At 43.9% G+C, this 25,481-nt stretch overlaps 2 protein-coding genes across 7 annotated transcripts in view; one reads left to right on the forward strand and one right to left on the reverse strand.

The window, feature by feature from the left end:
* ZNF704 (zinc finger protein 704) overlaps window positions 1–19,929 on the forward strand; it is a 102,907-nt gene extending 82,978 nt beyond the window's left edge. For 2 of the 3 annotated variants that reach the window (XM_083822995.1, XM_083822994.1), the window contains exons 8-9: window positions 1,104–1,198; window positions 2,910–5,874. In XM_083822995.1, coding sequence (XP_083679121.1) covers window positions 1,104–1,198; window positions 2,910–3,021 — 207 coding nt within the window. In that variant the 3' untranslated portion in view covers window positions 3,022–5,874. Of the gene's footprint in view, window positions 1–1,103; window positions 1,199–2,909; window positions 5,875–19,372 lie in introns of those variants that run through there. The other variant, XR_014579213.1, reaches the window with a different exon arrangement.
* Window positions 3,084–25,481, reverse strand: part of ZBTB10 (zinc finger and BTB domain containing 10) — a 93,982-nt gene continuing 71,584 nt past the window's right edge. For 2 of the 4 annotated variants that reach the window (XR_014579209.1, XR_014579212.1), the window contains 3 exons: window positions 23,730–23,835; window positions 20,603–23,379; window positions 3,084–18,788 (listed from right to left, as the gene is read on the reverse strand). The gene's annotated coding sequence lies outside the window, so the exon portion shown is untranslated. The remainder of the gene's footprint in view (window positions 18,789–20,602; window positions 23,380–23,729; window positions 23,836–25,481) is intronic. The other 2 variants (XR_014579211.1, XR_014579210.1) reach the window with 2 other exon arrangements.

Below are 25,481 nucleotides of genomic sequence, written 5' to 3' on the forward strand. Positions count from 1 at the left end.
GCTCAAAGCACATTCAATAACTACTCTCAAATCAGGTCAGTTCTTCCAGACAGATATTACGAGACTTGAGGAGAGCAGGAGCGAAAAGTCGTGGTTATACAAGGAGCTATGATGATATCTGCAATTACTGGATGCAGTAGGCAGCGACTGTGTGCACCTGATGAAGCTTGCTGCATTCTGTACAAATCAAAATGGAATTGTTCAAAAGTGCCATTTTTTTCTCGTTTTAGATGTAGGTGGTTGGGGCATTCACCCAGGAGCAAAATAAGTCCCTAGCTGTAAATAATCAAGGAATTATTTAAGGCCAGGCTTTATGGCATCTGGCTACTTGAATTATGGCCCCAATTCCCAGGCTCCTGCAGCACGTTTATTTGTGAAGTCTCAGAAGACCAAACTACGCCGTGCACTCAGGAGCATTCGTAGAAGAGGAAACCTGCTGGGAAGGTTTACAGTGCAGAATAAAAGAAATAATTCAGTACGGCTTGCTAGCAGCCTGGATCAGAAGGGCTGACTTGTGCCCCCATTGGAACCTAGGGGGCTGCATTGTAACTGCCTGCAGCAAAGCCCCTTCTCCAAGGCTGAATCCACAAACAGTGCAAGGTCACAGACCAGAGCAGCATGCAAAATCCCTTCGTTTCATAAGGGGTTGCTGGTATTCATCTTAGCACAGCCTGGAGTTTGCTTTTCCAGGTATTTCCTCTGCTTACATTGGAGAAAGTTTTAGTAAGAGCCATTCAGAGTTCTTAAAAATGAATGCATGCATTTTCTGTATTTCCCAAAACCTGAAGTGATGCTGATCTGTATTTCAATGTACTCTGCTGGGTTGGCTAGAAGCACAGAAAAATGAAGTGGAGCTAATATGTATCTAATGCAAAATGGACGTGTTTGTACAGAGACCTCCAGCTTATTTGTGTTTGTGTGTTATATGCTAACCTTTCCCGGGTATCTTTGCCACCACGTATCATTAATTACATTTTCTGGGAATAGTTCTATTTACCTGTGACAAAGAGCAGCGGTTTGATTGCCAAAGACTTAAAGGTGTGTTTGTATTGCATTCGTGCCTGTATGCAGTTCATAAGCAGCTTTTTTGTCTGTATTGACAGGTCTCACCAACTCATAATCGTCCTGCAGGGAGTGGAGAGCAGAAACAGTCCCACACAGTTCTTTCATCACCGCCTAGAGTAGCATTTGGCTTGAGGTACGGGACCATTAGCTCCTGCTGACAGACCAGCAGCTTCACAACTTGGAGGTTATTTAGTAAATAAGATGTCAGTGGCCAGAGAAACAGAAAAACTACAGCACCAACTGTGATTGCAGTTGTCAGGCAGCTTCTCGCTAAAATACTTCAGGATAACCCTTCTAGGCCTATTATGCTTTTCATTAGCATCAAAAGTAAAGTTCTGGGGGAAAATGAGTTGTCAAGAAATGAAAAGTGCAGACTGTGAAGCACAAGTGCAGGCCTTATGCCAGATGAATCTGGAGTTCAGATGCAGATCTAAATTCTCCTGTAAATCAATGTTACGCAGACCCACTGTTCAGTTGAAGCATCCTGAACTTCATTGCATGGCTTTGCTTTTTTTCCTGAAAGGCTGGGCTCTCTTGTGTGTTCATCACCATTCATTCAGTATGGTATTTGACTCTAGTTAAAAACATGTATAAAAGTATATCTTACAATAAATTAGATAAAGCAGAGCTTTATGCCTCGTCTTCCTGGATGTGAGCTATGTTCACTTCCATTAAAGATGATGGTTGACTGGAGTCTGCTTTAAAAAAAAAAAAAGCATTCAAAAAGTTATGTTAAAAATTCAACTGTAATGCTGGATTTCTTCTAGTAAAGAAACGCTTCATCTCTCAGTCCTAGAAGGTGACTGTACCCTAGAAAGCAACCAAAGACCAAAAGGAAGATTTTAAGCTTTTCGATTTCTTCATGACTCTCAGATCATTGCACGTGCTCTGAACCAAACTTGGGATCTTCCCGGTTCATGGATTCTGACCACTAATAAATGTTCAATAATAAAACAATGCATACGTATGCAAGAGAGTAGTCACCAGGCAATTCCCATGTATGCCATGCAGTGTTTAATACAGGTATTAAACAATTTTATCTGCAAACTTACTTGGTTTAAGGATGCCAGGGCAGATGGCAGTGCTGTAATGAGCACTGGGTCTCTCCTTGTAGCATCGCTCCTCAGGTTTGCTACAAGTGGAATAGAAAAGTTCCATTTTAGCAATTACTTCGATCATTTTCTGAACTTCTCGTGTGAACTCTAAGTATGTTGCAGGATGGAACGCATGACGGTCGTTAGAGCTTTAGGGGCAGGTACCGCCTGCCTGGCTGGCTTTGGGGAGGAAGGAGAAGGAGCACACGTGGACGCCTTGCTGCTGAGGGCAAGGGTTGAAACTTGGTTTTAATCACCTTGGTGTTCTTTGATCTATCAGCCTCAGCAAACCATGCAGCAAGGACTTGCCATCTTCAGAGCTGGTAGCTTTTCTTCTCCTTTGCATAGCTGCTGTGTGCTCGCAGTCAAGGTCTGCTGCTCGGAGCTATGCAAAGTATTTGTACCAAAGAGCGCCCGTGTCTGATGTGTGACCTGGGCTGTGCCGCAGAGTAGCTGGGGTTATCCCTTACGCCTTGGCACTTTGTGTGGCTAAAGTAACGCGTTTCGAGATCAAGCTCAGCCTGTGTATTGCTGGGATCAGGAGCAGGCTCAGCAGCTGCTGCAGACTGCAGTCATGTATCTGCCAGCTTCACCAGTTCCTGGTCACCTCGCAAACGTCCCCAAATCTCTTTGAAACACTGGGGTTTCTCACCCTTCTGCGCTCCATTTAGCTCATTTGTCCTGATCTGGGGGTGGTAAAGCAAAGCTACAAAAGCATCACGTTAACGAGCTTCCCTTTCTCTCCAACAGGAAGCCTAGAGGGGAGGGGAAAAAGTGTCGAAAGGTCTATGGGATGGAGAACAGAGATATGTGGTGTACTGCCTGCCGGTGGAAGAAGGCCTGCCAAAGGTTCATCGACTAACGAGTGAAATTCCGCAGAGGATTTGGGGATGGGGGAGTAAAACAGCAGGACCAGATCGCTACAGCTGCACTGTATCACTTCCCGGTTTCCCTCCAGTGATGTGGTGTTGGGTTTTTTTGGTTTTCGTTTTGTTTTGTTTTGATTTTTTTTTTTTTAAACGAGAGCTTTGTATTTCAAAGTGAAGCACTTGTAGCCAAGGAGAAGCACTAATCAAAACCTGTGTGGAGCAATAGAGCAAAAAATAAATAAAAAGCAAAAACAAGAACATATAACAAAAATCTGTCTTACTAAGTATCGAAACCAGAGCAGCTATTAGTGTTTTTCTGTTAAAAAAAAAAAAGGAAAAAGTTAATTTTTTGCTAACTCTTTGAGCTACTTGCTCCTTACGATCATTTTTAACCATTTCAGTCTCTTTGCTGTGAACATCTGTATTTGCTAAACTGAACAATTTTTCTTTTCCTGAAATGAAGATCTCTTTTTGAAAGCTTTCTAATAAACACTTCAGAGTCCTTTAAGCTACAGTTTACTCAGCAAAAGCTGTGCTAAGCCTGGAGACTGCTAAGTAATTCTCCTGATACGAATAATCATGATTATATTATATTTTTGGAAAGGGGCTATGGGGAGGAGTTGGGATTTTTGTTTGTTTGTTTATAGGAGAAAAACAAAAGCCTGAATTTTCAAGAAGGACAAGCAGTGCTCCTGGAAGGTTTTTAAACCAGGCACAGACCAGTGGAGTGGAACAAAGTAATTCAAGTACCAAATTGGATTTTGATCTCTGGAGGAAGAAAAGCGGCAATGGAAAGTCACCAGCAGATACCGTCACCACAGAAGTGGAGGGAAGAAATTCAGTGATGCTCGATTGAAACTCACGAGAATATAATGGGGGTCCAGTAGCTTTTCTTACCGCTCTCCCTCTTCCTAGGGAGGACTGACAGTTGGACCAGCACATCTGTTGCTGCAGAAGGCCTGTAGCGAACTGGTAAATGCAGCCACTAGGATTACATAAAATACCTATTCAGGGACATGATCCAGCCCAGCAGTTCTGCTCTTGCTTCCTTTTCTCATATTTGAGAGATTGTTGTTGAGGTAATGGTTTGCTCAGCGTGGTTTTTTTTTCCACCTATTAAAGTTGCTAAAATTTATTTTGCGCAAAAAAATGGCAAAGAAAAGAAAATACCCCCTGTCCACAACATCATCTCAGAAAAAGAAGTACAACAGCAAAGGAGCAACATATTTATGGTAAAAGTCCATTTCTTAACTCATTTCAGTATACACGTTAACAAGTTTCTGTACTCGCAGTACTTGGATAGAGTTTCTCTGTCCATTAGGAAGTATGCACCTGAATGTGGAAAGCTGTGTTCTGTCTCAACTTATGTGGAATTAATTGACATTTATTTTAATATAAAAATAAAGTGAGGATTTACTAGGATATGAATGTATACTGTTAGGTAATGCTTGCCTGTTAAACAAAACAAGACACCTTAAAAAAAAAAAAACAACACAAAATTTTGCCTCTTAATAGAGGTATAGAGGCCCAAAATTTCTGGATTTCTTTTCATACCGTTTGAAATGAGACTTTTTTTTTTTTTAATTTCTTTAAATTGTCTAATCTGCCTCATCCTCCCTGGGATAAGGACTCTGAGTATCTAAACAGCTTTCTAAAATCTGGTCCAAAGTTCATTTGGTACTTCATTGAGCATGCACTGCTGCTTATGCCCATGTTAAAGCACAAAATAACGACGCAGCTGTTGAGGGTATGTGCTATGAATTCAGCAAAGTGATGCTGAGAAGTAAATATATAATAGGAGCTACTGATGGTTATCTGATTTTTTTTTAAGCAAGTTAATTGGGCAATCAGCTGCCTAATTTGAACGTGCTATTTCTGCAGTTGTTTACAAATTGTGTAATTTACATGCACAAGCAGCAGGATATGCTTGCATGCACACAATTTCTTGATTTTTTTGAGCCCAGTTGTGTTCTCTTATTAAAAAAAAAAAAAGGAAATAGAAATCTAGTTAGACCCTGAAATATATACATGTATGTATGTGTGTGTATGTATGTGTATATATATGCACCTATATATATACATATATATATGCATATCTGGGATCAACAGGGATGAGAAAGATTGTTTTCTTTATAAATCTAAAACCAGACGGTTAATGTCACTGGATATACATAGCCACTGTTTTATCATCTTTTTTCCTCAGCAAAATGTGGCTCGTGGGTTTTCTTTGGATGTTGTATTTTTTCAGTGTCTATAGTAAAATGCCTCGTAGTAATTCATAGTCTCAAATTTCGTCTTCAAACACTGAGCTTGCTGTTTCTGTATTTACTGTGGTAGTACTTACAAACTCTGGGCCTTTTCAAAGATACTCCTGCCAATGTTCCCCCTGTTCTTACAGCCCTGCAAGACTAATTATAAAATGTTTCATAGTTAATTAGACTATTGTAAGACTTAACAGTATTTGCTTATATGTTTGTTGTTCCCTTCCTTTTGTGTTTTGCCCTTCTGCTTTGGAGGATTTTGTAAAAATAATGTGTTAGATTGTATGTTGGTTCCGTAATGTCAAGGCATCACGAGCACCTTTCCTGAGGGCACTTTACGAATTATTGTAGTAAGATTATTCTTTATAGATTTCTGCGCAGAAGATTGGTTTTCGTGCCAGACCAGAGCGCCCTCTGGTACAGATTTGCTATGGATTACGTAGAGGCACAAGAGCTGCAAATCATCCATCGTGATAGAAAGTACACTCAATCCAGCATAAATTTTGCCGGGACAAAACTAAATTTTCTGTATTTTTACACAAACTTTAATCAGCAGAGTTTATATTAAACCAGTTCTGCACCTTTTGGCTGTGGCATTTTGGTTAACGTGTCTCGCTCACGGCCTGAGCGAGGAAGATGGCACAGCCCTCTTGAGCTGCGTCAGGCTTCAGACTCGGGTTGCTTCAGGGCACCCAGGCACCCAGCTGACTGCGCTCCGGCATCCGCGAAGATCCCCTTCGCCTTCTTAACACACCCAGCAAGACCAGAAACATCAGCAAAGCCTTCCTCTGTCTTGGCATCGCAGAGCACACTCTGAAATAACTTCTTCCATTTTTTAGTATATTGCTTCGGTGTTGTTTCACGCGGTATTGTTGTCCTGCTAACGCCCGGTTCATGTCACAGTTCTGCACAATCCTTCCAGAAAGAGTTCGCTCTCTTTGCTTCCCAAGAAGGGGCTAGCTTGAATGCTTTGCTTGTTTAGCGCCATCAGGGCACGCCACTTCCCCTGTTTTCTAATTGTTTGCAGTTTATAGGTCATTCTTTCTGACCTCCCAAAGACGGGAGGAACGGCCAGAGCTCGTTATGCAGTGTCTGTGTGCTGCAGGTGGTTGGACACGTGCGCGTTGATGGCAAGAGCCAGAACCTCCCTCTGAGACACACGAGTGGGAGGATTTGTTCTGCTAGTTTTAGCCGCTTGCTGCCGGTGATGCTGGTTACAGAGACTGTCGGCATCAGTGGCAGAGTGGCTGTCAGCAGCGTAACTCCCAGGATTTCTCTTCCTAGAACAAAGCTGTTTCTCTTGTCCCCATTTATTCTACCCCTAAACAAACAAAAGCATCTGGAAAAGGAGGTGTTTGAAGAAATGCAGTTTTAAAACGTGATTGTGTTCCTATAGGAAATCGCAGCCGTTGGACATTCCGAGCTCCGATCATCTTACTCATAAAAATTTGTTTCCACCCCAATGTGCCTGATTCTCTAGTGCCTTGCACAAGTGTAGAAGGATACACTGGATGCAAAGTGAGCAAAAACTCTTCCACAAAGCGACGTGCAGGTTTGCGCTTGTCAGCAGTGCCCGTCATCCCTTAGCAGGTGCCCATCGTCGTGTGAGCCAGAGCTGCGGGGCCTGCTTCTGTGACCGCGCTGAGCAGAAAGCCTTCCCGCTGGGTTACCTTACCCACATTGTTAGCATGGCATGAACACCGGCTTTCTGACGATGCGTGGATTCCTCGCAGCCCTTCTCCGTCACCTACTTTCCTCGTTCCTTCTCCCCTTCGTTGTGTAAGGTAACAAAGAGGTAGGAACACGTCGGAAGGCAAAGGTTTAGCAACAAGTTCTTGCAGAACCTGTGTTTAAGAACGGGTTCTGGCTCCATGTCATGGTCCAACATGTGCTTCCTTGTCGCTGCATTTGGGTTTTTTCATTCATCCTGACCCAGTAAGACAGTCTGAGTGGTTTTCTGTGTCTTGCTATGGGCTGGGACCCAGTAAGATGGTCTGAATGGTTTTCTGGGACCAGGTAGAGTGGCCCTGCCCAGACCGCAGGACAGGCAGACCCATCTGAAAGTGTGGCACACAAAGTCATTTCTTTCATCCTCTCTCTGTCGTATGTTGAGAAACCATCTTGGGAAGAAGGCAAGACACACAAAGCTTGCTGGCCATGTGTAGAGATGCAGCAGGTTGCCAGAGAGGCTTGTTTCCGTCGGTATAAATTTCAGTCATCTGTAGGGAGACGGTGTGCTGCTCCTTTTCTTAAACTACTTTGATCAGGAGGTGTTTGTGAAGTCTCATCTTTGTCTTCTATTGACACGTTCAAAAATGCACAATCTTCCTGTAGGTGGTAACGCTGGAACTGGGACCTGGCAGAGTGCTGGATCTAACCTGCATCTGTCAGGGTTTTGCTGGTGGAAAATGGGGCTACTGCAAAGCAGCGTAGTGGAGATGTTGTTCCAGTGTGAGTAGGAGACTTTTGTGACACCTTTAGCAACATAATTAGAGAGTAAGTCATTAGCAGAAACTAATCAAGCTGACGGTTTGAATGCATTCTGTGTCTGCTAGATGGAAGCAGCCCTTGGCTGCATCTGCTTGACCTTGAAAAACTTCCTCAGGGCTGCAAAAAAGCCAGTGTGCCACGGGAGCTGATCGTGCCCTCTTGAAGGCTTTTCTCCCATCGTGGACTACAGTGCTTCCGCGTAGACAGCGATCTCGCTTCTGTCCAAACGCAAGATACAAAGGACTTGCATCTTCAGCTTGCAACTTCCTGAGTCTGTAGCTCGATATGAAAAGCACTACCTGTCTGCTTTCGGCTTCACACAGGCCATTTTGCGTAACAATCCCAAAAGACCCTGAAAACAGGGTCTGTTCCTGATGGCACCATGAAAAATAAACTACTTGTTGCTCCTGTTCTTGCTTATACTAACAGCAAGAATCCATTTAAAATGGAATGGATAAATTCAATAACGAGCTAGGGTTTTGCTTTTTCAACACATTTTAATGCCAAGATTCTTTTTTCCTTCAGTGTTTGAATGTAAACGTGAGATATCTGAAATACCCTCGATAGAAATTAATTTAGCAATGCAGACACTATTTCAGCTTTTCTGTTACTTTGGACTGTACAAAATATTAGACTAATGGGGCAGGGTTTCCATATTAAATTAAACTTCTTGATGTAGTTCCTTGCCAGGGATGGACTCTGACATGTTGGAATGTGTTTGCCGTCTTTGCCAAACGGGAAGGCCAGGTTTTCTTACTTGCATTTGAAACCAGTCCTCTTCGAAAATGTATGATTGACCTCCCAGTCTTTATCTTACCGTGTTATATCCTCCAGCCATTAGCATGTAATGTGTAATGTTCAGATAAACAAACGTTACTAAAATGTTTATACAAAATGCCTTGGGAAGACTAACAAAAAAAAAAAGATAAGGTTAATGCAAATTTCCTCAGGGAGCATAGGAGGGTTGTAAAGGCAAGGTGCAGTTTTATTTGAATGGAAGATGGGTAAGAATTTGATTCCTTTTTTTTCTATTCTAGGCAAAATCTGAAGAGCAATATGTCACTACTTGAATTATTAATATATTATTAATGCTTGGAAGGAAGCATTAATTGATGAATGTGATCTCACTCGGCACTATAGCTTGCGAAGGTCCAAACACAAACCAGACATTTTAGCTGATACAAAAATACAGAAAGTGAGTTTGAACCATATCCTAAATGTACTATAAACCTATACATTTGTATAAATCTTTTCAAAATCTGCTGTAAATATAAAGGGTTCTTGTTCATGTAGCTGCTTGGTCAAAGCATACTTTGTCTGTAATGCAATTACTTACCAAATTACTTCAGCAAGCAAAAAAATTGTACACTAGCATGATATCCCAGAGGTACTGAGTTCTCCACTGTGCATAGTGCTAATTTCTACATGAAATTAAAAGAAACAATGCCACCACCAAACTCTTCATATCTGCAAAGGCATCAGCCTCAGTCACCCCAAGGTCTTACCGAACCATGTTAACCAGTATTTTGAAAGAATACATATGCAAGTTCTCAATGTTTTCCTTATTTATACAGAATTATTTTTTTGTCCGTAATAATTTTTCCTGTCAAATCTTTTTCTGTTGTCCTGGGCCTTCTTTCTGCAAATCCTTAAATATACTGAAGTGAATAAAAATGCACGCCAATATCTTCAGTATTGGGACCTAAACGTGTGAATCCCACTCGACGTCAGGACTTTGGGTGTCGCTACGTGCCTGTAGGAGCTGTGGCACTGACGCCAGGCGATGTCTCGGGGCAGGGCTGCCCGTGATCCCCAGGGCAGGGCTGGGCTGGCTGCGCAGACAGGGGCTGCCCGGTCCCAAACGCAGGCTCAGCACCACCGAGGCGCTCGAGGAAGCCTTTAGCCTCCTGCGCTCGCTTTGCCGAGGGGATGTGCTGCTCCCTCTTCCTAAAGCCAGGCTTGTGGTTTTCTGAAATCAGGCTGCAGAAGGAGCTGATGTTCATACGGCTTTGAGCAAAATATGCACTTTGTAAGACAATCTTTTTCTGATTTTACGCGATTCGTATTGTGCATGTAGGAGACGAGATGAATTTAGAGGACTCTTGGATTTTATTTTTTTGCATTGTAAAGGGAACGCGAGAAAGAAGAAACATTTAATTGTGCATTTTAACACGTGAAAGCATTTCTTAGATAATGTAGAGGTGTCTATTTGCCATCAAGGTCAACGGGACTTATTTGAGCACATCAGAAAAAAATGCATGAGAATCAGAAATGTGTGTCGTCCCACCTATATCCCCTGTGCGCTCAGCACGCCTCCGGGGAGCTGGAGGCACAGAGTTCTGAGTATGCAAGAAAATAAGTAACTTTACCTAAAAACTTGAGGATGTTGTGCTTTTAAGCCACAGATGACGCTGTCTTTGTGTGATTTTTTAGTGTTAAAAGAGCATCAGTACTGTGACTGAAGAGAAAATAGATGGTAGCCTTATTAGCAAGGTGCAATACTTACAAAGGGCTAAATTACGGAAACAAGCGGTGTGCGTATGTACAGCACTGCAAAGTGTGCACTCTTTTTAAAAAATGAGCTTTTATAGCACTGGGATCTTATTACCTCTCTGAAGTGATAACGTTGGTGTAATTTTATATCCATTCATTGTAAGTTACAAAACAGAATTTGGGATTTCATAAGAACCAAAAGGAAGAGAGGGAAAGCTGTAAATTACATAGAATAGTGGCGTGTTGTCTCACAGCAGAAGTAACCTAAAGCACCTTTACAAAGCTATACCCATTTTGGAGTAGTGACAAAAAAAATTGCCTTTGGTTACAGAAATTGTTTAGTCTGAAACTGCCGGTGACGTTAGGAAAATGCCTACTTCTGGGTAAATTTTGCTTTGTCTCTTGCATTTTATTACTGGGCTTTATCTGTTTGTATTCTAATTGTGAAGACATTCCTAAATTAGCAATACTTGGCTTGAAATCAGACTCTTTTGAAAAGGAAGAGATTTCTTCCTTCGTTGTACTGCACGGTCTGAATGAGCTGCTCCTTCTTAAGCGGAGAGCTCCTCAAGGAAGTGGATATGTACAAAAAGATTGCTCTGGGGGCTGAACAAGCAACCGGAGGGCTGCTCTCCTGTTCGGAGAGAACAACTTCTCTCCATCTGCACTGTGAGGTCCCCAGAACAGAGGTTTCCCAGGCTGGTGTCTTGCTAACTTAGACTTTTGCTGTTAAATAATGACTTACTTGCCATTTTTCGATCACTCTTGCTGTTCCCATCGTGTTCTCCGAACCCATATTTAAATGACAGGCTGAAATGCTCGGGTCTGTTGAGCAGGAAGGTGTTCGGTTGTTTCCCTCTGACTCTCCTAGTAAAGGGCCGAAGGACAAAGTGAAATTCAGAGACGTTACTGGAACGGGCTTGAGCCATGAGGCACAGCCTGAAACAAAATAGCTCAGGGAAGCATAGTAAGTAGAACGAAACTTCTCTCTTGGCCCATTTTCACTCGTGTTGAGACCAGAGGCTTGGGAGTAAGGGGTTACACACAGCAAACCTTACAGCACTGTCTTCGTTCAGATGCTACCTTGTAGTGTGCTGTCGCTTCTGCGGCCTCATCTCTGTAGGGTTTGATACAAATTCATTCCGTCTGCCAAAACACTGCACTATTTTCTGGGCAGAAGGGAAGGATTCTGCCACCCCATCAGTAGCCAACCCTGGCTTTATTTATTTTCTGTAACAGCGTACGTAACCTGCTGACGGATCCTTCTTGCCCGAATGAATCATTTTTTCTCAGAAGTATCTTTAGCCAAATATGTTCAGATACTAAAATTACCGCAGTTACTAAAAACTGGATTGTGTGAATAAATTGACCAGAAAAGACCAAATTTGATGAGTCAAACAGCATCAACGCAACCTTTTGCACTGATCGTCTTTCACACAGATTGAAGGTCAAAAAAAGCATTTTCCCCTCCCAAGTCGTGCAAACAGTTAGCAGGAAATCCTTCTAATTACTCTGAGGAGGAGAGGAAAAGCAGAAAGCGTTGCTCTGAAATAAAGCACCCTTGCGAAGCGTGCGTGAGCCCTGTCTGCAGCCCACGGGTGCCACGCCGCAGGTTCCTTCTCACACGTTTGCGCTAGTCTGAAGCAGTCAGTCGCAGAGGGCTCATTTTATTTAAATGACAAGCTTGATAAGAAGTCTTGTTACACAATTAAAAGTAAAATGCGTCGTAACAAGCTGAGCCCTCGAAGCATCACATTTTTTCTCCGGAGAGCTGCCATTATCCCTGCGAATGGCTTCATCGACTGGGGCGGCTCCCGTGGGCGGCAGCCGTGGGGGGAAGGTTTGGGATTTTCCTGTGTGACTGTTTGCAGTGTCGCTGCCTGAGGAATTGTGACTCTCCCTCTCCGAGTGCTTGCAAAGAGAAGTGTGCTGTGGGCTTTGCGAGAGGGACGGACGCTTCCCGAGATGTTTGCACTGCTGCTGGAAGGTCTCGGGTGGGTTTCCAGTGATGCCACAGTGGTGATACGCTGCGTGTGTCTTGGGGACAGGTTGTTTTAAGCAGGTGCTGTGCGGTGTGTGATCCCTGCCAGCGATGCCAGGCACGTTTACGGAAGGTCCCTGAGTAAAACACGGCGCTCGCTGTCAGAGCAGAAAGCAGAGGCAGTGGTCTCCCTCCTCCCAGAGCCGTGCTGTGTCTCGGGGGCACCCTCGCTTCTGGGCTCTCCCTGCCCCGTGACGTGGCCAAAGGCTTCTTCCCAAGACCTGCTGGAATCCAGCAACAAGCCCTAAAACCAGGCCGGTGTTGGGTTTGACCCTCAGGTAGGGGAGGCTTAAAACCCGACTCCTCCCCTTCCTGGGTGTTTTACTGGCAGGCTCTTACAAAGGGGGCACTGCTCCATCGCTTTCCCAGTGGGATTTCAAACACGGCACCAGCCACCAGTGCGTTTGCAAGGAACCAGATGTTGTCTTTGTCAGTCCCGGGTTTTGGGGAATATTCTTTTAGATTTAGAGCTCTACACCTCACCTAACACCTGGCTTCACAGCAGCTTGGGCTGGCCCAAGCTTGGGCTACTGACCCTGCCCCCAGCCTCTCAGCCTCTCTTTTCTGCTGGCAAAAATATGGCTACAGCAAAATACACCGGGTTGTGCTGGCTGGAACCACTCCTAAAAGCACAGATTTGTACAAAATGCCCGAAGGCTGTGTCGGTGCATGACCTGCTGGGTTTGTGGCTCCGCTCTTCACGTGGCCAGCACTGGCTCGCTAATCCTACGCCCAGTGAGTCCTAAGGCTGCACCTCAACCGTGCCGCGGTTCTGCTAAGCAGGTACAGGAGGAGGAAAGAGGCACGAAAAGCCACCCCGCAGGACCTTAGTCCTACCCTCACCCCAGGCGCGTCCCGGAGCCAGTCTGAAGTCAGTCGGGGTAATTCGGGGCCACGCACGTTGTACTGGCGGGTGCGATGGGGAGGTGCTACCCCTGCGTGAGATCTCTGGGCCGCAGGAAGCCAGGCCGTGCTTCTTGTCCGGACACAGGCAGGAGTTTTCCTGAACAGAAAGCTCCGGCTCCCAGCGGAGATCCTCCGCCGCTTGGCACAAGCGTCCCAGTGCAGCGGTGGTGGGGAGGAAAGGCTCGGCACGCAGCTCGAGCGAGCTCACAGCAATGGCACTGCGATTGTTTAAACTCTGTGAAAGTAGCAACTACACCTTCTTGTCATCTGCTACTTATATTTCATATTAGAAAAAGATAAAAAAAAGCATTTCCAATAGAGACAGGAGTGAATTCAGCACACGTTAAGTCAGTAGAAAAGCAGGAGCCCAGCTGCCCGGGTTCATGAATACAGGATTTCCAGTGCCCCGTGCTTGCCTAAGACTGCAGTATTTAGATCCCTGCATCCCTTTGCCTCTTTTCAATCACAAAAGGGAAATACCTGCCCGCATGTATTGTTTTTTCCTTTGTTTCCTATCAGATATTGTTTTGGTGAATACAGAGTAAATATAAGTTCTTTCTTAAAAACATTTTTTCTGCATTAATATTGTTAGAACCAGCTCCTTTCCTCTTTCATTCAGTGTAAATCTATTTCACAGAGCTTTAATGTGCTCTGCATTGCACTTTATGTGCTTTTTCACTTGTTGGGCCACGTATTTTTGATGTACAAAACAACATTTTTGTTACTCTAGTTTTACCTAGAAATTAACCGTGACACTCAAATGTTTTGATAAAAATGCAAGTTCCATAAAACACAGCAAATAAACTATTTAGATTGGAAATCTTTTAATGATAATGCTGAGGAATATTGTAGGCTCTGAAATGGTTTATTATTTAGTAAATTCAATATATTAATGGGTTGCATGATTTAAAATGGAATATGGATAAGCAGGAGACAAAGCTCTAGCCATTGGATTTGCTTGGATACAAAACCTGCATTAGTTTAATTGATATGGGCCTTAAGAAATAGTTTAAAGAAGTGCAAAGTCATTTAATAAGCCAAGTTGAAATGAGAGGAGTTCCCAGAAAAGTTGAAATCAGCTTCTCTTAATTACCAAAGAGAGGTTTTCACTATTCTAACACAACTCTGCGTACTGGGCAGTCTGAGATGCCTCTGGTCTCTGAACTCTCACAAGTAGGATATACCACAGAATTAGAGAATCGTTGAATCACAGCATCACGGCCATGGTTTGGGTTGGAAGGGCCCCAAGAGGTCGTCCAGTTCCACCCACCTCTCACTAGAAGCTGTGTGTGAGCACCAGAAGCCGTATGTGAGCACGTGTTTGCCTGCTCTCAGCAGGAGCTCTCCAAACTCTTATGCTAACAGTCCTGCTTTCAGGCTGACAGTGGTATTCCCATTGTTTTTTTCTGGCTTTATTCCCCCTCCAGTTTGGGGAACCAATGTCCTAAAGACAATCTTCTTGTTCCTAGATGTGCTAACGAAGGAATCGTCTTCCTCCTGATCTTGGTGTCAAACGTAGGGCCCTAATACTGCTGCATGTGGGTTAGCTTAAGTATTTTTAGGTGCCAGTTTCAGTGCTTTAAACAAAGAACAATTCCTCTGCCCCAGCGCAGAATCCTGTGGAGTATGTCAAAAAATAAAGACCCCTTTTCTTTTACTTCGTCCGAACTGTGTTTGTTCCAAATAGAAGTGGGGAAGTCTGCGGTGACTGTGAGTGGAGCACAGAGCAGTAAAGGGGACAAGGAGCCGTGATGCTCCCTCCTTCCCAAGGCGAATCCTTCTGGGCTCTCCGCTCCCTGGCTGATCAGCGAGTGTGTGACCTCAGACACCCCGCTGTCCCGTTTCTGCATCCCCAGGCACGAGGGAAGGCTGACTGCTGAGCCTGGCAGCGTGGGTGCAGGCTCCATTTGAGTTGCAAATGTGTCACCTTGCCCTTTTTCCATCAAGCTTCCCCTACAGAAGACGATCAGGAGCAGGGGATCCTGGTGGGTGGCTGTCCTTCAGCAGCACAACAGCGGCAGTGCTGCCCGACTGCTTTCTGTGTTTTTATGTGTGTTTGAAGGAAGGCTTACAAGAGAGAGACTTTTGCATGTAGCTCATGCTTACTGGCAAGCTGGTAACTCGTTGCCCTCTGGGGGCAGCCTGTGAGCAGCGCTGCAGATTTAGGTAAGGTAAATCCACTGCCAGCCACTTGGACATGGCTAACAACTGTTTCTTATAAAAAGAAAGAAAAAAAAATGAAAAAAAAAACACACCACAGAACAACAAAATGCCACCGTGCAGACTTTTGCTAGCTCCCTCAGTGTCTGCCCGTAGTGCCAGCAGCTGGGGAGAACGGTGGGAGGCACAGGACCACAGCCATAACTCATCAAAACGCCTCTGCAGTCCATTGCCACTGGAAATGTCCTAGTGTTTGATCAAAAATGTATAGGCTCAGGCTTTCCGAAATTCCTCTAGGAATTTTGCTGTTACTTTCTATGAAAAAAAAAAAAAAGTGTTTAAAATTTTTGTGTCTGCATCTGAGTTGCTCCTGCATGCTGAATCAGGAGCACTTCAAATAGATTTCAGCTACGCAGGGAGTTGTTCTTAGTGCAAGTGGTGACACCCCAAACATTTCAAATATTTTTCTTAAAAACATGTGTGAAATTAGCAGTGTGCATATTAATGTCTAAAAGTCTATGAAAATTGAGTTTAAATACTAAAAACCGCGTGCTCGTACTTGAAACATTAAAGAAAGACTACTGAAATATTTAATTTGCTAAGCACCAGCTCCTGAGTTTGTTAATGCACTAAACCAGCTTTTGACAGAGTCACTTTTTCTAAATGTAGAGAAGGAATAGTTTCTTCTCAAATTATTGGAATAATTCAGGAAATGAATTCATTGTTTCCAGTCACTGGGTTTTAGAAGGAGCCCAGAAAGAGCCCTCATCCTGTTGTGCTTTTAATATTCATTATTTGTATGGAAAAAAAACTTTGCTTTTTCATTTTGCTGTGAATTATCAGTTCACTAGCTATAGGCAGTATTTCTTCACTGTGATTGCCAAATGTGTTTTAAAAATTTTACTCTCCTCCTTGAAAATCCTGATTACTACATTTTTTCTAGTTTTAAAAATGCTTTTTGTGCAATTTGCTTAGATACAGTTGACTAAAAATTGCAGAGAAGAATCTAAATCATCTCATAAGTGCATGAACCAGTTTTTCCTAAAGTAAAAATTAAGAATATGAAAAAGCAAGAGCATGAAGAATCACAAACAAAGTGAATTAAATATTTCTGAATTAAATATTTTTAGATCATTCTGATTAGTAAAAGTCACTAATCTTTGTTGGCGTTATATTCTGTTGCACATCACTGTGTTTTAGTAAATGAGAACGCAATTTTTCTTCAGAAAAAAGAAAAGAAAAAGCACAAATGGAAAACAAGATTAAAAATGATCATTTAAACCCAGGTTTTCTGCTTGTTTTTAAGTCTATCCTGCCTGGTACATCACTGTTGTGTGTTCAGGGATGCTCAGGACAACAGATGTTCCTGCCGGGAAGCAGCTAGGTTCCAAAGTGTTAACTGAAATAAAAGCCGCGAGCAAACTCGTAGAGTTTTCAAAATATTAGCTCAGCTATTGCCAAAAAAAAAAAAAAAAAAGCATAAAAGCACTACTAGTTAACTAGAATTTCAGCGTTTTAATCACTTTTTAATCTAGCTCATTGCCGTCTTTAAAACCAGGTTTCTGTTGGTCTGCTCGCTTGTCTTTTAGGGCTTGTAATTGTTGGTAAACCTCAGAGCAAGTTTATCAACGCTGGTACTCAGATGGCCACCGCTGAACTGGAATCTCTCAAAATCCATGGTAATGTTAGACATTTTTTGAAGAAACAGGAGTCTTTGAAGGAAAACCTACTTAAAATTATCTCAAAAAAAAAGCAAGAAGCAAAAGAAGCTACTTCTTTCTTTGGGAAATAACATTGAGTTACGATTAACTCACAAGATGTGTGCTTAATTGCCCTCCCGTAGCTTTGTCAGATCGCGTTTTTGCTGAAAGCAGATGGTGATCAAACTACAGCGAGGAAGCTCCCTTTGATCCGTGCGAATGAATGTATACACACGAACTATGCATTTCATCCAGCTGCATCCTGTATCTCGAGTCAACTCCGTTCCAACCTTTTCCTCTAGGTTAGCGACTCCCAAGCTCCAGGAGCCGGAGGCGCTCCCGCCTCCGTTAGCACTTAGTTCTCACCTGTTTTGCTCCTGAGCTTTGACAAGGCGAGAGGTGGGAGCGGAGTGACAGGGACCTGGCTCTGTCCCGGCTGCTCCCCGCTCCAGGGGACCAGGTTGGGCCCCAGGCCCAAGGTAGCCGAGCAGAGGGACAGATGCGCTCCCTGTGCTCGCTCGGACTGCTCCAGCCCTGGCACCTCTCGCACCTCTCAGCCTCCTGCAGGCCCGGGCAGCAGAGCAGGACCAGCAGCTGCTGTCTCACACGGGGTCGGTGGCAGCAAGGCTGGAAGAAGCTATGCCAAGTAGGAGGCCACTGCAAATTGGGCTTGCAGCCAGCATCTCCCCCCTTGTGAGAGCCCTTCCAGCCCCCTACAGCCCCAGTTTTGCCCTTGGCGCCACTTCTCCATGCCCCAGGTGATCAATCCCCTGCTCACAGCACTCGGTCCTTCACCCTGAGCACCGCCGGGGCCGCAGGGCTGGGGTGTGCAAGAGAGAAGGATCAGGCCTCGGTGTGAATGTGCCCTCTGTTGGAAGGCAGTGGAAAGATGAACACGGTTGTCTTGTTCTTGTAGCTGAGGTAATTAAACGGAGGGAAAGGTATCGCATGCATTAATACTTGTATTTGGGGTTGTTGCTGTGATATACATCAGCCCAATAGGGTCAATGAATGAAGTGTGTTCATATGGTTTATCTTAAAGGAAGAAAGACCAAAAAAAAAAAAAAAAAAAAGTACTAGGAACACCCTTGCTTTAGAGTAAAGCAAGCCCGGACTGAACAACAAAGAAAGATTTTGTTTATATGCAACCTATTCAAATATTTGATACTGGTATGAAGGCAGTGGTATTTTTACCTATCTGGAGATGTGCACTCATCTACGTTATGCTTAATTGAAAAATATTTTTACAGTATGTGTTTGTATTTGGTGGGCTAAGGCCCTTAATTTTATATTCTTTACAAGAATTAGAGTGGAAATTATGTTTCCCCATTTACTGAGCTACCTGACCATGCTATCTGTCCGTTTGCATAAACAGTAATTACAGTACTTTGGCGGATTTGGGTTTTCTTTTTGTTTTGTTTTTTAAACACCATCCTTAAAAAAATGCAGTGCTTTTTGTATGTTGCCTAACAGAAAAGCATGTTCCTTACCAGGGCCCCTAAAACGTGATGCACAGAACGCGCTGACGTGACAAAAAATGCTTGAGGACAGGTCTTCATGGGTTATCTGCTGCCACACCGCCCGTAGGTGTGCCCGTGGCCATCAGCAGAGGGCCTGCCCTGGGGGGTCACGCAGGGGCAGCCGTAGGGGTGCTCGGTGCAGCACGGGGGGCTCCTCGGAGCTGGGAGGTCCCGTGTCCAGGACGTGGCCTGTAAGAGCAACAGAAAGACACGACTGCATTTCTTTTCAACCTGCAACTGCCCCGTGGGCCTGGTGCAGCTCCAGCTGCAGTGCCTCGAATCCCAGCTCTGAGCGCAGCGGTCAGGCCTCCGTCGTCACTTACGATCACCAAGTTAACTTTTTAAAACGAGAAAGAGCTTCCAACTCTGGCACTAATGGAAATACTGAATACTTTTAATATATATATATATATATTTGGAAAGTATTTGAAGAAAAAAAAAAGTGTTTTGTCTTTTTTTATACGACTTTTAGCCAAATAGAAGTATTCTGATTATTACTTCTGTGGATAGCTGTCCACCTGTAAATAAACTCAGATATTCAGGTACGTGAACCTGAAGAGAGTAAATAAATAAATAAAGACTGTTCTCTGGCTATGCGCTTTGCTAGCTTTTGGTTCCTTTGTACATAAGAGGTAACTGTTTAAATGTTGGGTGGGTTTTTTATTTAATTGCTGTTCCTCTAAAGAAAGAAGAAGAAGAAAAAAAAAAAAACCTTTTGACTTTGTTTTCTCTTTTCTGAGTTAATACAAAGATTTTCTAACTTTTTACTGCAGAAATGGATAAATACCTGGTGCTATGTGAATTTGAGAGTCGAACTGGCCATAGCAGAAACACCAGTTAGAATGCACTTTTCCTGTGGCACACAATGTATTTTCTCAGAATGGACTTTCAAAGGACCATCAGATGTTTACATTTCTTCTTGTGGCCCCAAATGGTTTTGAACATTGAAACAAATCCCCAGAATAGAGAAAGACATGATGCATTACCGACGTGATGACTCCTTACATTTAGGTATCTACAACAGGTTTGTACAAATACCATTTTAGAGATAGTTGAAATATTGGGCTTTCATACTTTGTAATGCTTTGATGTGACAATAATTATGCTGTTGCTATCTATCTAGTCTAACCTCATCGTAGACCTGTAATTTCCTGTTTATGGTTATGTCATGAATTGCACTGGCTTGAATTCAGCCAAATACTGACTGTTCAGCTGAGATATTCCGACTGTTATGATGTCCACAAAACATTAATTAAATGCACTTGTAACCAATTACCAAGGAGTATGTCAAATTATTCATGTAATAAAACCCATATGTACTACTTTGCAACTTGTTTGTGTGAAAATTAGTTCTTTTACAGCCACAAATGCCAGCACATCAGCCAAGAACCTGCACAAGTCAATGACAGCCTTTGCATAGACTTCATTACAAACGGCACTGACTTCCTTCCCTGTGCACGTGAAGGAACGCTCCTGATACACAAAGATTAGTCTGAACAGAATAAGCCTTCCTCACGGCAGAGCTAATGAAGCTACTGCTTTGAACTCACAAGTAGGAGAGACATTCCCGAAACAGGGAGTAGTTTGTGGGGGGGGAAAAAAAAAAAGTATAAATTAATACTGTTTCTGTCCAAATTCTCAACTCCCTTCGCTTTGTTAGGTCATATTTAGATTTTCCTTTGGCTAATGCATTCCTACCCTCTGCTGCAAAGCCAACTCCAATATAAATAGCAGGGCTATTAAATTTAATGAGTGGTTTAATCACTCTTCTGTTCGTATTTTTCTCCCTTCCAGCAACACCTCCTCACCACACACATGCACCAACAGCCGTCCATCTCTAGTCAGGAAGATCTCTAAGCTCATCTGTTCTCCAGGGCAGAGGCAGAGCAGCTCGGGTGAGGAGCTCCTGCCCTGCTGCCCACCAGCACCAGCACCAGCACCAGCACCAGCACCAGGCCGGTCTGAGCGTCCCCTTCCCCAGTGTGCATTAATCCAACACGTACCAGGCATTGCTGGAGTGGAAGGTGCTCCTCGGTGCTTCTGTTGGAGGAGTCTGTCGCCTTCAGAGACCCCCCTCCTGCCGGGTGGTACCCAAAGCTGTGTCATTAGGGTCCTGCAACCAGGTGATCCTACAGCCCATTCGTCTAGATTGCAAAAGGAAGGGATTTTGAAGCCATAATTAGCAAGGAAGTGTTTCAGTGGTATTTCAGACTAAATCCCACGAATTAAATGCCACTCTAAAAGGCAACAATCTCTGTTGTGATATTTCTGAAGATGGGCGCGCCGACCACTGCAGTTAGCTTTGTGCAAAGAATGTGGCTGAAGCATCGTACAAAGCAGAAGTGTTAAAGAACGGGGATTTCAGTTTGGTGCAGAGCTGAATACCCACACTCCCTCCTCTCCCCTTTCCACAGCCTCTGCCCCGTTTTGAGTTAATTCCGAACAGCCTTAAGAAGTGACTGCCTTACGTGCGTTTGGTTTAGAAATAGTTCGTGCCTTCATGTACTTCCTGTAGAAAATTTGAGACAGAATGCTCCCTTCTCTGCATGCATCAGAAACTTCCTCCAACCTCATTTCTTTTAGCTAAAACAATTCACTAGGTTCAAATTTGGGCTTCAAATGCTCTTCACTGCAAGAAAACAATTTTTCTTGAAATATCCTGTGCATTTTATACTTCAAATGTTGCCATCGTCTTTTTTTTTTTTAATACCAGCACCATTGAGACCTTCTCTCCAAATGTGGTGTTAGAGAATCGTTACGTTATAACCTTACTTCTTTGTTCCTGCTGGGAACCTGTAACACTGGAAACAACCTTTTAGCAACGAAAGTGCTATTTAAGGAATGGCAATATCATTTTGGTGCCCCTTAATTGAATGCATTAATTTCTATTTTATTTGCCTATGCTGCCAACTTTTTTCTCCCCCTCCCACCCACTCTTTTTTATGGTGCCAAGACAAATATTTAGGTTATAAAAACAGCCGTATTGGTTTGAAGACTAAGCTACATTTTTCCTTTTGGCTAGCAAAATAAAAAGTAAACATTATGCTAAGATTTATGTTCTAAATTTAGCTTTGAAACAGAGGGGGAGAGAGAGAGAAAGAACTTGCACCTTCCTGAGTTATACTTTCCTGCTTTATCCCCAGATGATACCAACATGAACAAATGAAATCTTTTTTTTTTTTTTTTTTCACTTAAAATTGTTGAGGAAGGAGGAGAAGAATTTTCAAACACATTTGTTTTAAGGCAAGACAAACGACAAGCAAATTTCTCATTACTCTTTGGCTTAGCTTTGCCACTGTAATATTGTGTCCTGCTCCGAAGCAAAACTTCAATTCTTTTTGCCAAGCTGTAGAACAAAAGAAAACAACAACAAAACAAAACAAAACAAAACCCTTATGGACAGGGAGAAAGGGAGGAAACACTACCGAGGTCTGGCTTAAACTACCAGGCTTGTTTTGAACCAGCCTTATGGCATAGCTCCAAGTGTCTAAATCCGACTCTGCAGATCAGTGATCCACCAAACTTTACCTTCAGTATTTTTGAGTAGTGTGTGAGATTTCTCTTTTTGGCTAGAAGCAGATTGACCCTTCCCTCCCAGACTTCTTAGCTGGTAGCTTCGCAGACTGCTTAGCTTGCTGTCATAATGCCATAAGCAACATTTAATATATAATAATAATTTATATTTATATTTTATACATAAATTAAAATTGGTTTAGAGACCGATTTCCCCCAAATTCATTTTGAAAATGAGAACCCACCGAAAAAAAAAAAATTAAAAAAAAAAATAAAAAGGAAAAATAACTAGAAAACAGCCCGTGTTAGCAGAGACGAGATTAAAGACGTGCACAAACTGAGGCTGGGACGCACACGCCCCTGTTACTGGAAGCGACTCGGTGCTCCCTGGTGTTGCCGACCCGGGTGTGACGCTCTCGTCTGCCCGGGGAGGGTTCAGGACCACTCGCCGGAGATGCAAACTTATCCAGTGCTGACCTCTCGTGGCCCTCAGTGAAGCTGCAGCCGCCAAAAATACCTGGCAGAAGTCAACACCACGGGAAGGCTGGAGAAATACGGGTGAGCTGGCCCTCCGGAACCAAGCTGGGAACTCCGAGAATACAAGAGCACGTCCCAGAGACCCTCCCCTTCTAATTTTCGTTTTTAACCCTTGAGCACACACAACCCTACATCTTACACATCACTGAAACACGGCCAGTCTTTCAGGTGAGGTAGTTGTTAAACTTGTGGAAAGTTTTAGCAAAATTCCTCGCAAAGCTTTCGGAGCTGCTGCAGCAGCAGCAATCTCATCACAGATCGTTGCAGACCAGAGCTGTACGTGTCTCCTTTTACCACTAATATTGAACTATCCTGTGCCGTGCAAGGCATGGAGCATCCCTCTCTCCCAGAGGACAAGAAAACTAGTCAACAAGTGGGAAACCAGGCATTTTTGTTGAAGTCCCTCAGAGGTGAGCCCGTTTCAGGTCATAGGAGGCAGATGCCACCAGCTTTCGGGGTGAACCTGGGATACTCCTGACCTCCATCCACCCAGCTCGCCCCTGCAGCCGATGCAGGACGCCCCCGACCCTCACGGCAGCAAGGCCCTCACCAACGTTACCCATGCAAGCACTCAGTAAAAAGGGTGCTCTGAGTCTCCCCCAGAAGTGGTACCAAATTCGTTTCAGTGTCGTCACGAAGAGCACTGCCTCCAAATTAGTCCTTCGTTCCCGGGGCACCCTCAGAAATGGGAGCACACCAAAGATGTCTTCACCTTCCCACGCAGCTGGAACTGCAACTCAAACATAAACACGTGAGTCCCTCTAGCTAAAGCTACCGTGCTTTAAAGCTCACCCCCACAACGAGCACGGAGCAAGCCCCCCCAGATGTCACTGCCAGACAAGCAGAATGCTTTTCAGCCTTTTCCAGGCCATCGACAAGCCTCCTGGCCATGTTAGAGCAGAAACTGGCTCTTTCTTTTCACCCCTCCTTAATTTTCTCCTCCTTTCTGTTCCTTGCAGGCTCCTTACTCTGCTGCACATTTGTATCACCGCTGTTATTTCCCCTCATGTTGAGGTATGAAATCAGTAAAGCGGTGACTCACGTAACCACGTTTAGCCTGAGCTTTGAGCTAGGACTGACCAGGCTTTTTGAAGTCCTGAAGAGTTGAGATTTCTGTTAGGGGACTCAAATGATGTCCTGTTTAGAAAGGGCTGGGTTCCTTCCTTCTGGTCACGGACCTCTTGACCTGTGAAAGCAAAGAGGATACGGAGTAAGGGATGGAGGGAGAAAGGGAAATGGTTTTTACTTCCTTGGCTTTGGTAAAAATCAGAAATTTGCAAAAAAACATTCTGAAAATCCCACTCCCAGGCTCGGTTCCCAGGCTACTCCTTTCTTAGGTTCTCTTTTCTCTAAATGTTTATGTTTTCACCCAGAATGGTGGGCAGGAGTTTTGGCATTTGGGGCTGAACAAGCCATGTGGCTTGCTATGCGGGGGGACTTTCAGAGCTCCTCCCTCCACCACCTCTTCCGCTGCTTCCCAAAATCGGCGGTAAAATGAGAAGTACAATCTCTCACTGAAGATGTTTCGTATTTCGAGTCAGCCCCTGATAAAGGCGCATCCTGCACTGCTTCGAGACATGTGGAGGGAGGCAAACCCGGTGTGGTGTCAGGGCAGAGGAACTAGGAAGTTATCAGAGGAAAGCAAGATGAAAGTGGAAGGGAAATGAAGTAAGAGGGTGATAAAATAATTCTGTTATACGGGGAGAAAGCCAGATGGATCAAAGGATCTCTTTTATTTGCATTTTATCCTCATTTCTGTTCCTTGCAGTTTCCTACCTCTGCTGTATATTATTAGCACCTCTATTATAAAACTTTCTGGTTGTCTGCAATTATCCCCCCTTTAATCTCCCACTAGGCTCTTCCCCTTTGAACCGGTGCAGCACATGCCTCCTTGCTGTGACTGACTGTGTGCCTGCTGCGTATATATGTAAAAACATGCACTTTTTGCCACCTCATTTTCCAGTTTTCCACCTCACGTCGCCAGTTTAAGTCTGTGAAGTCTAGGCAAAGTCGCGTGTCCTTCACAAAATCCTTCCTGCCTGCCGAGGTTAGGGTGGACTCGGCTCCCAGTAAAAATGTTGTAAATGGAAAGCTCCCTCTAACGTTTTGTTTTTACTCATCAGTTATAGTCGTAATTTCACACAATTCAAGAACATGAACTACAGAGAGGAAGACCTAATTATGCCCCTGGTTTTAGGCCATAGGGTTTTTTGAGGAGTGTTCCTGCACTGTAAGTGTATGAAAAATGCCGACCCTGCTTGCCAAGGAATCTCGTCTTCATTCTTCAAAACGAACACTGGAGGAACAGGAGGAACAGGCGCCTTAAAGGAGGCTGTAGCGAGGTGGGGGTTGGTCTATTCTCCCACGTGCCTGGTGACAGGACGAGGGGGAATGGGCGAAAGTTGCGCCAGGGGAGGTTTAGGTTGGATGTTAGGAAGAACTTCTTTACTGAAAGGGTTGTTAGGCATTGGGATGGGCTGCCCAGGGAAGTGGTTGAGTCGCTATCCCTGGAGGTCTTTAAAAGACGTTTAGGTGTAGAGCTTAGTGATATGGTTTAGTGGAGGACTTGTTAGTGTTAGGTCAGAGATTGGACTAGGTGATCTTGGAGGTCTCTTCCAACCTAGATGATTCTGTGATTCTGTGAACAGCATAGAGATGGCCCCAAGCAGTCAGCCATACTCCTGAGTGCCATAAGGAGTCTCGACAAATGTCAAAGGCCACCTCACATTTAAGCAGTCTGTAGCAGGAATACTGTTAATTAAGCCTTTTGACTTGAAAAAGAAATCAATAATAATTTCTTCTTTACCTTCTTCACATAAGCTGAATTCCTGT

The sequence above is a fragment of the Anser anser genome (assembly GCF_964211835.1).
Source record: "Anser anser genome assembly, chromosome: 2".
NCBI lineage: Eukaryota > Metazoa > Chordata > Aves > Anseriformes > Anatidae > Anser > Anser anser.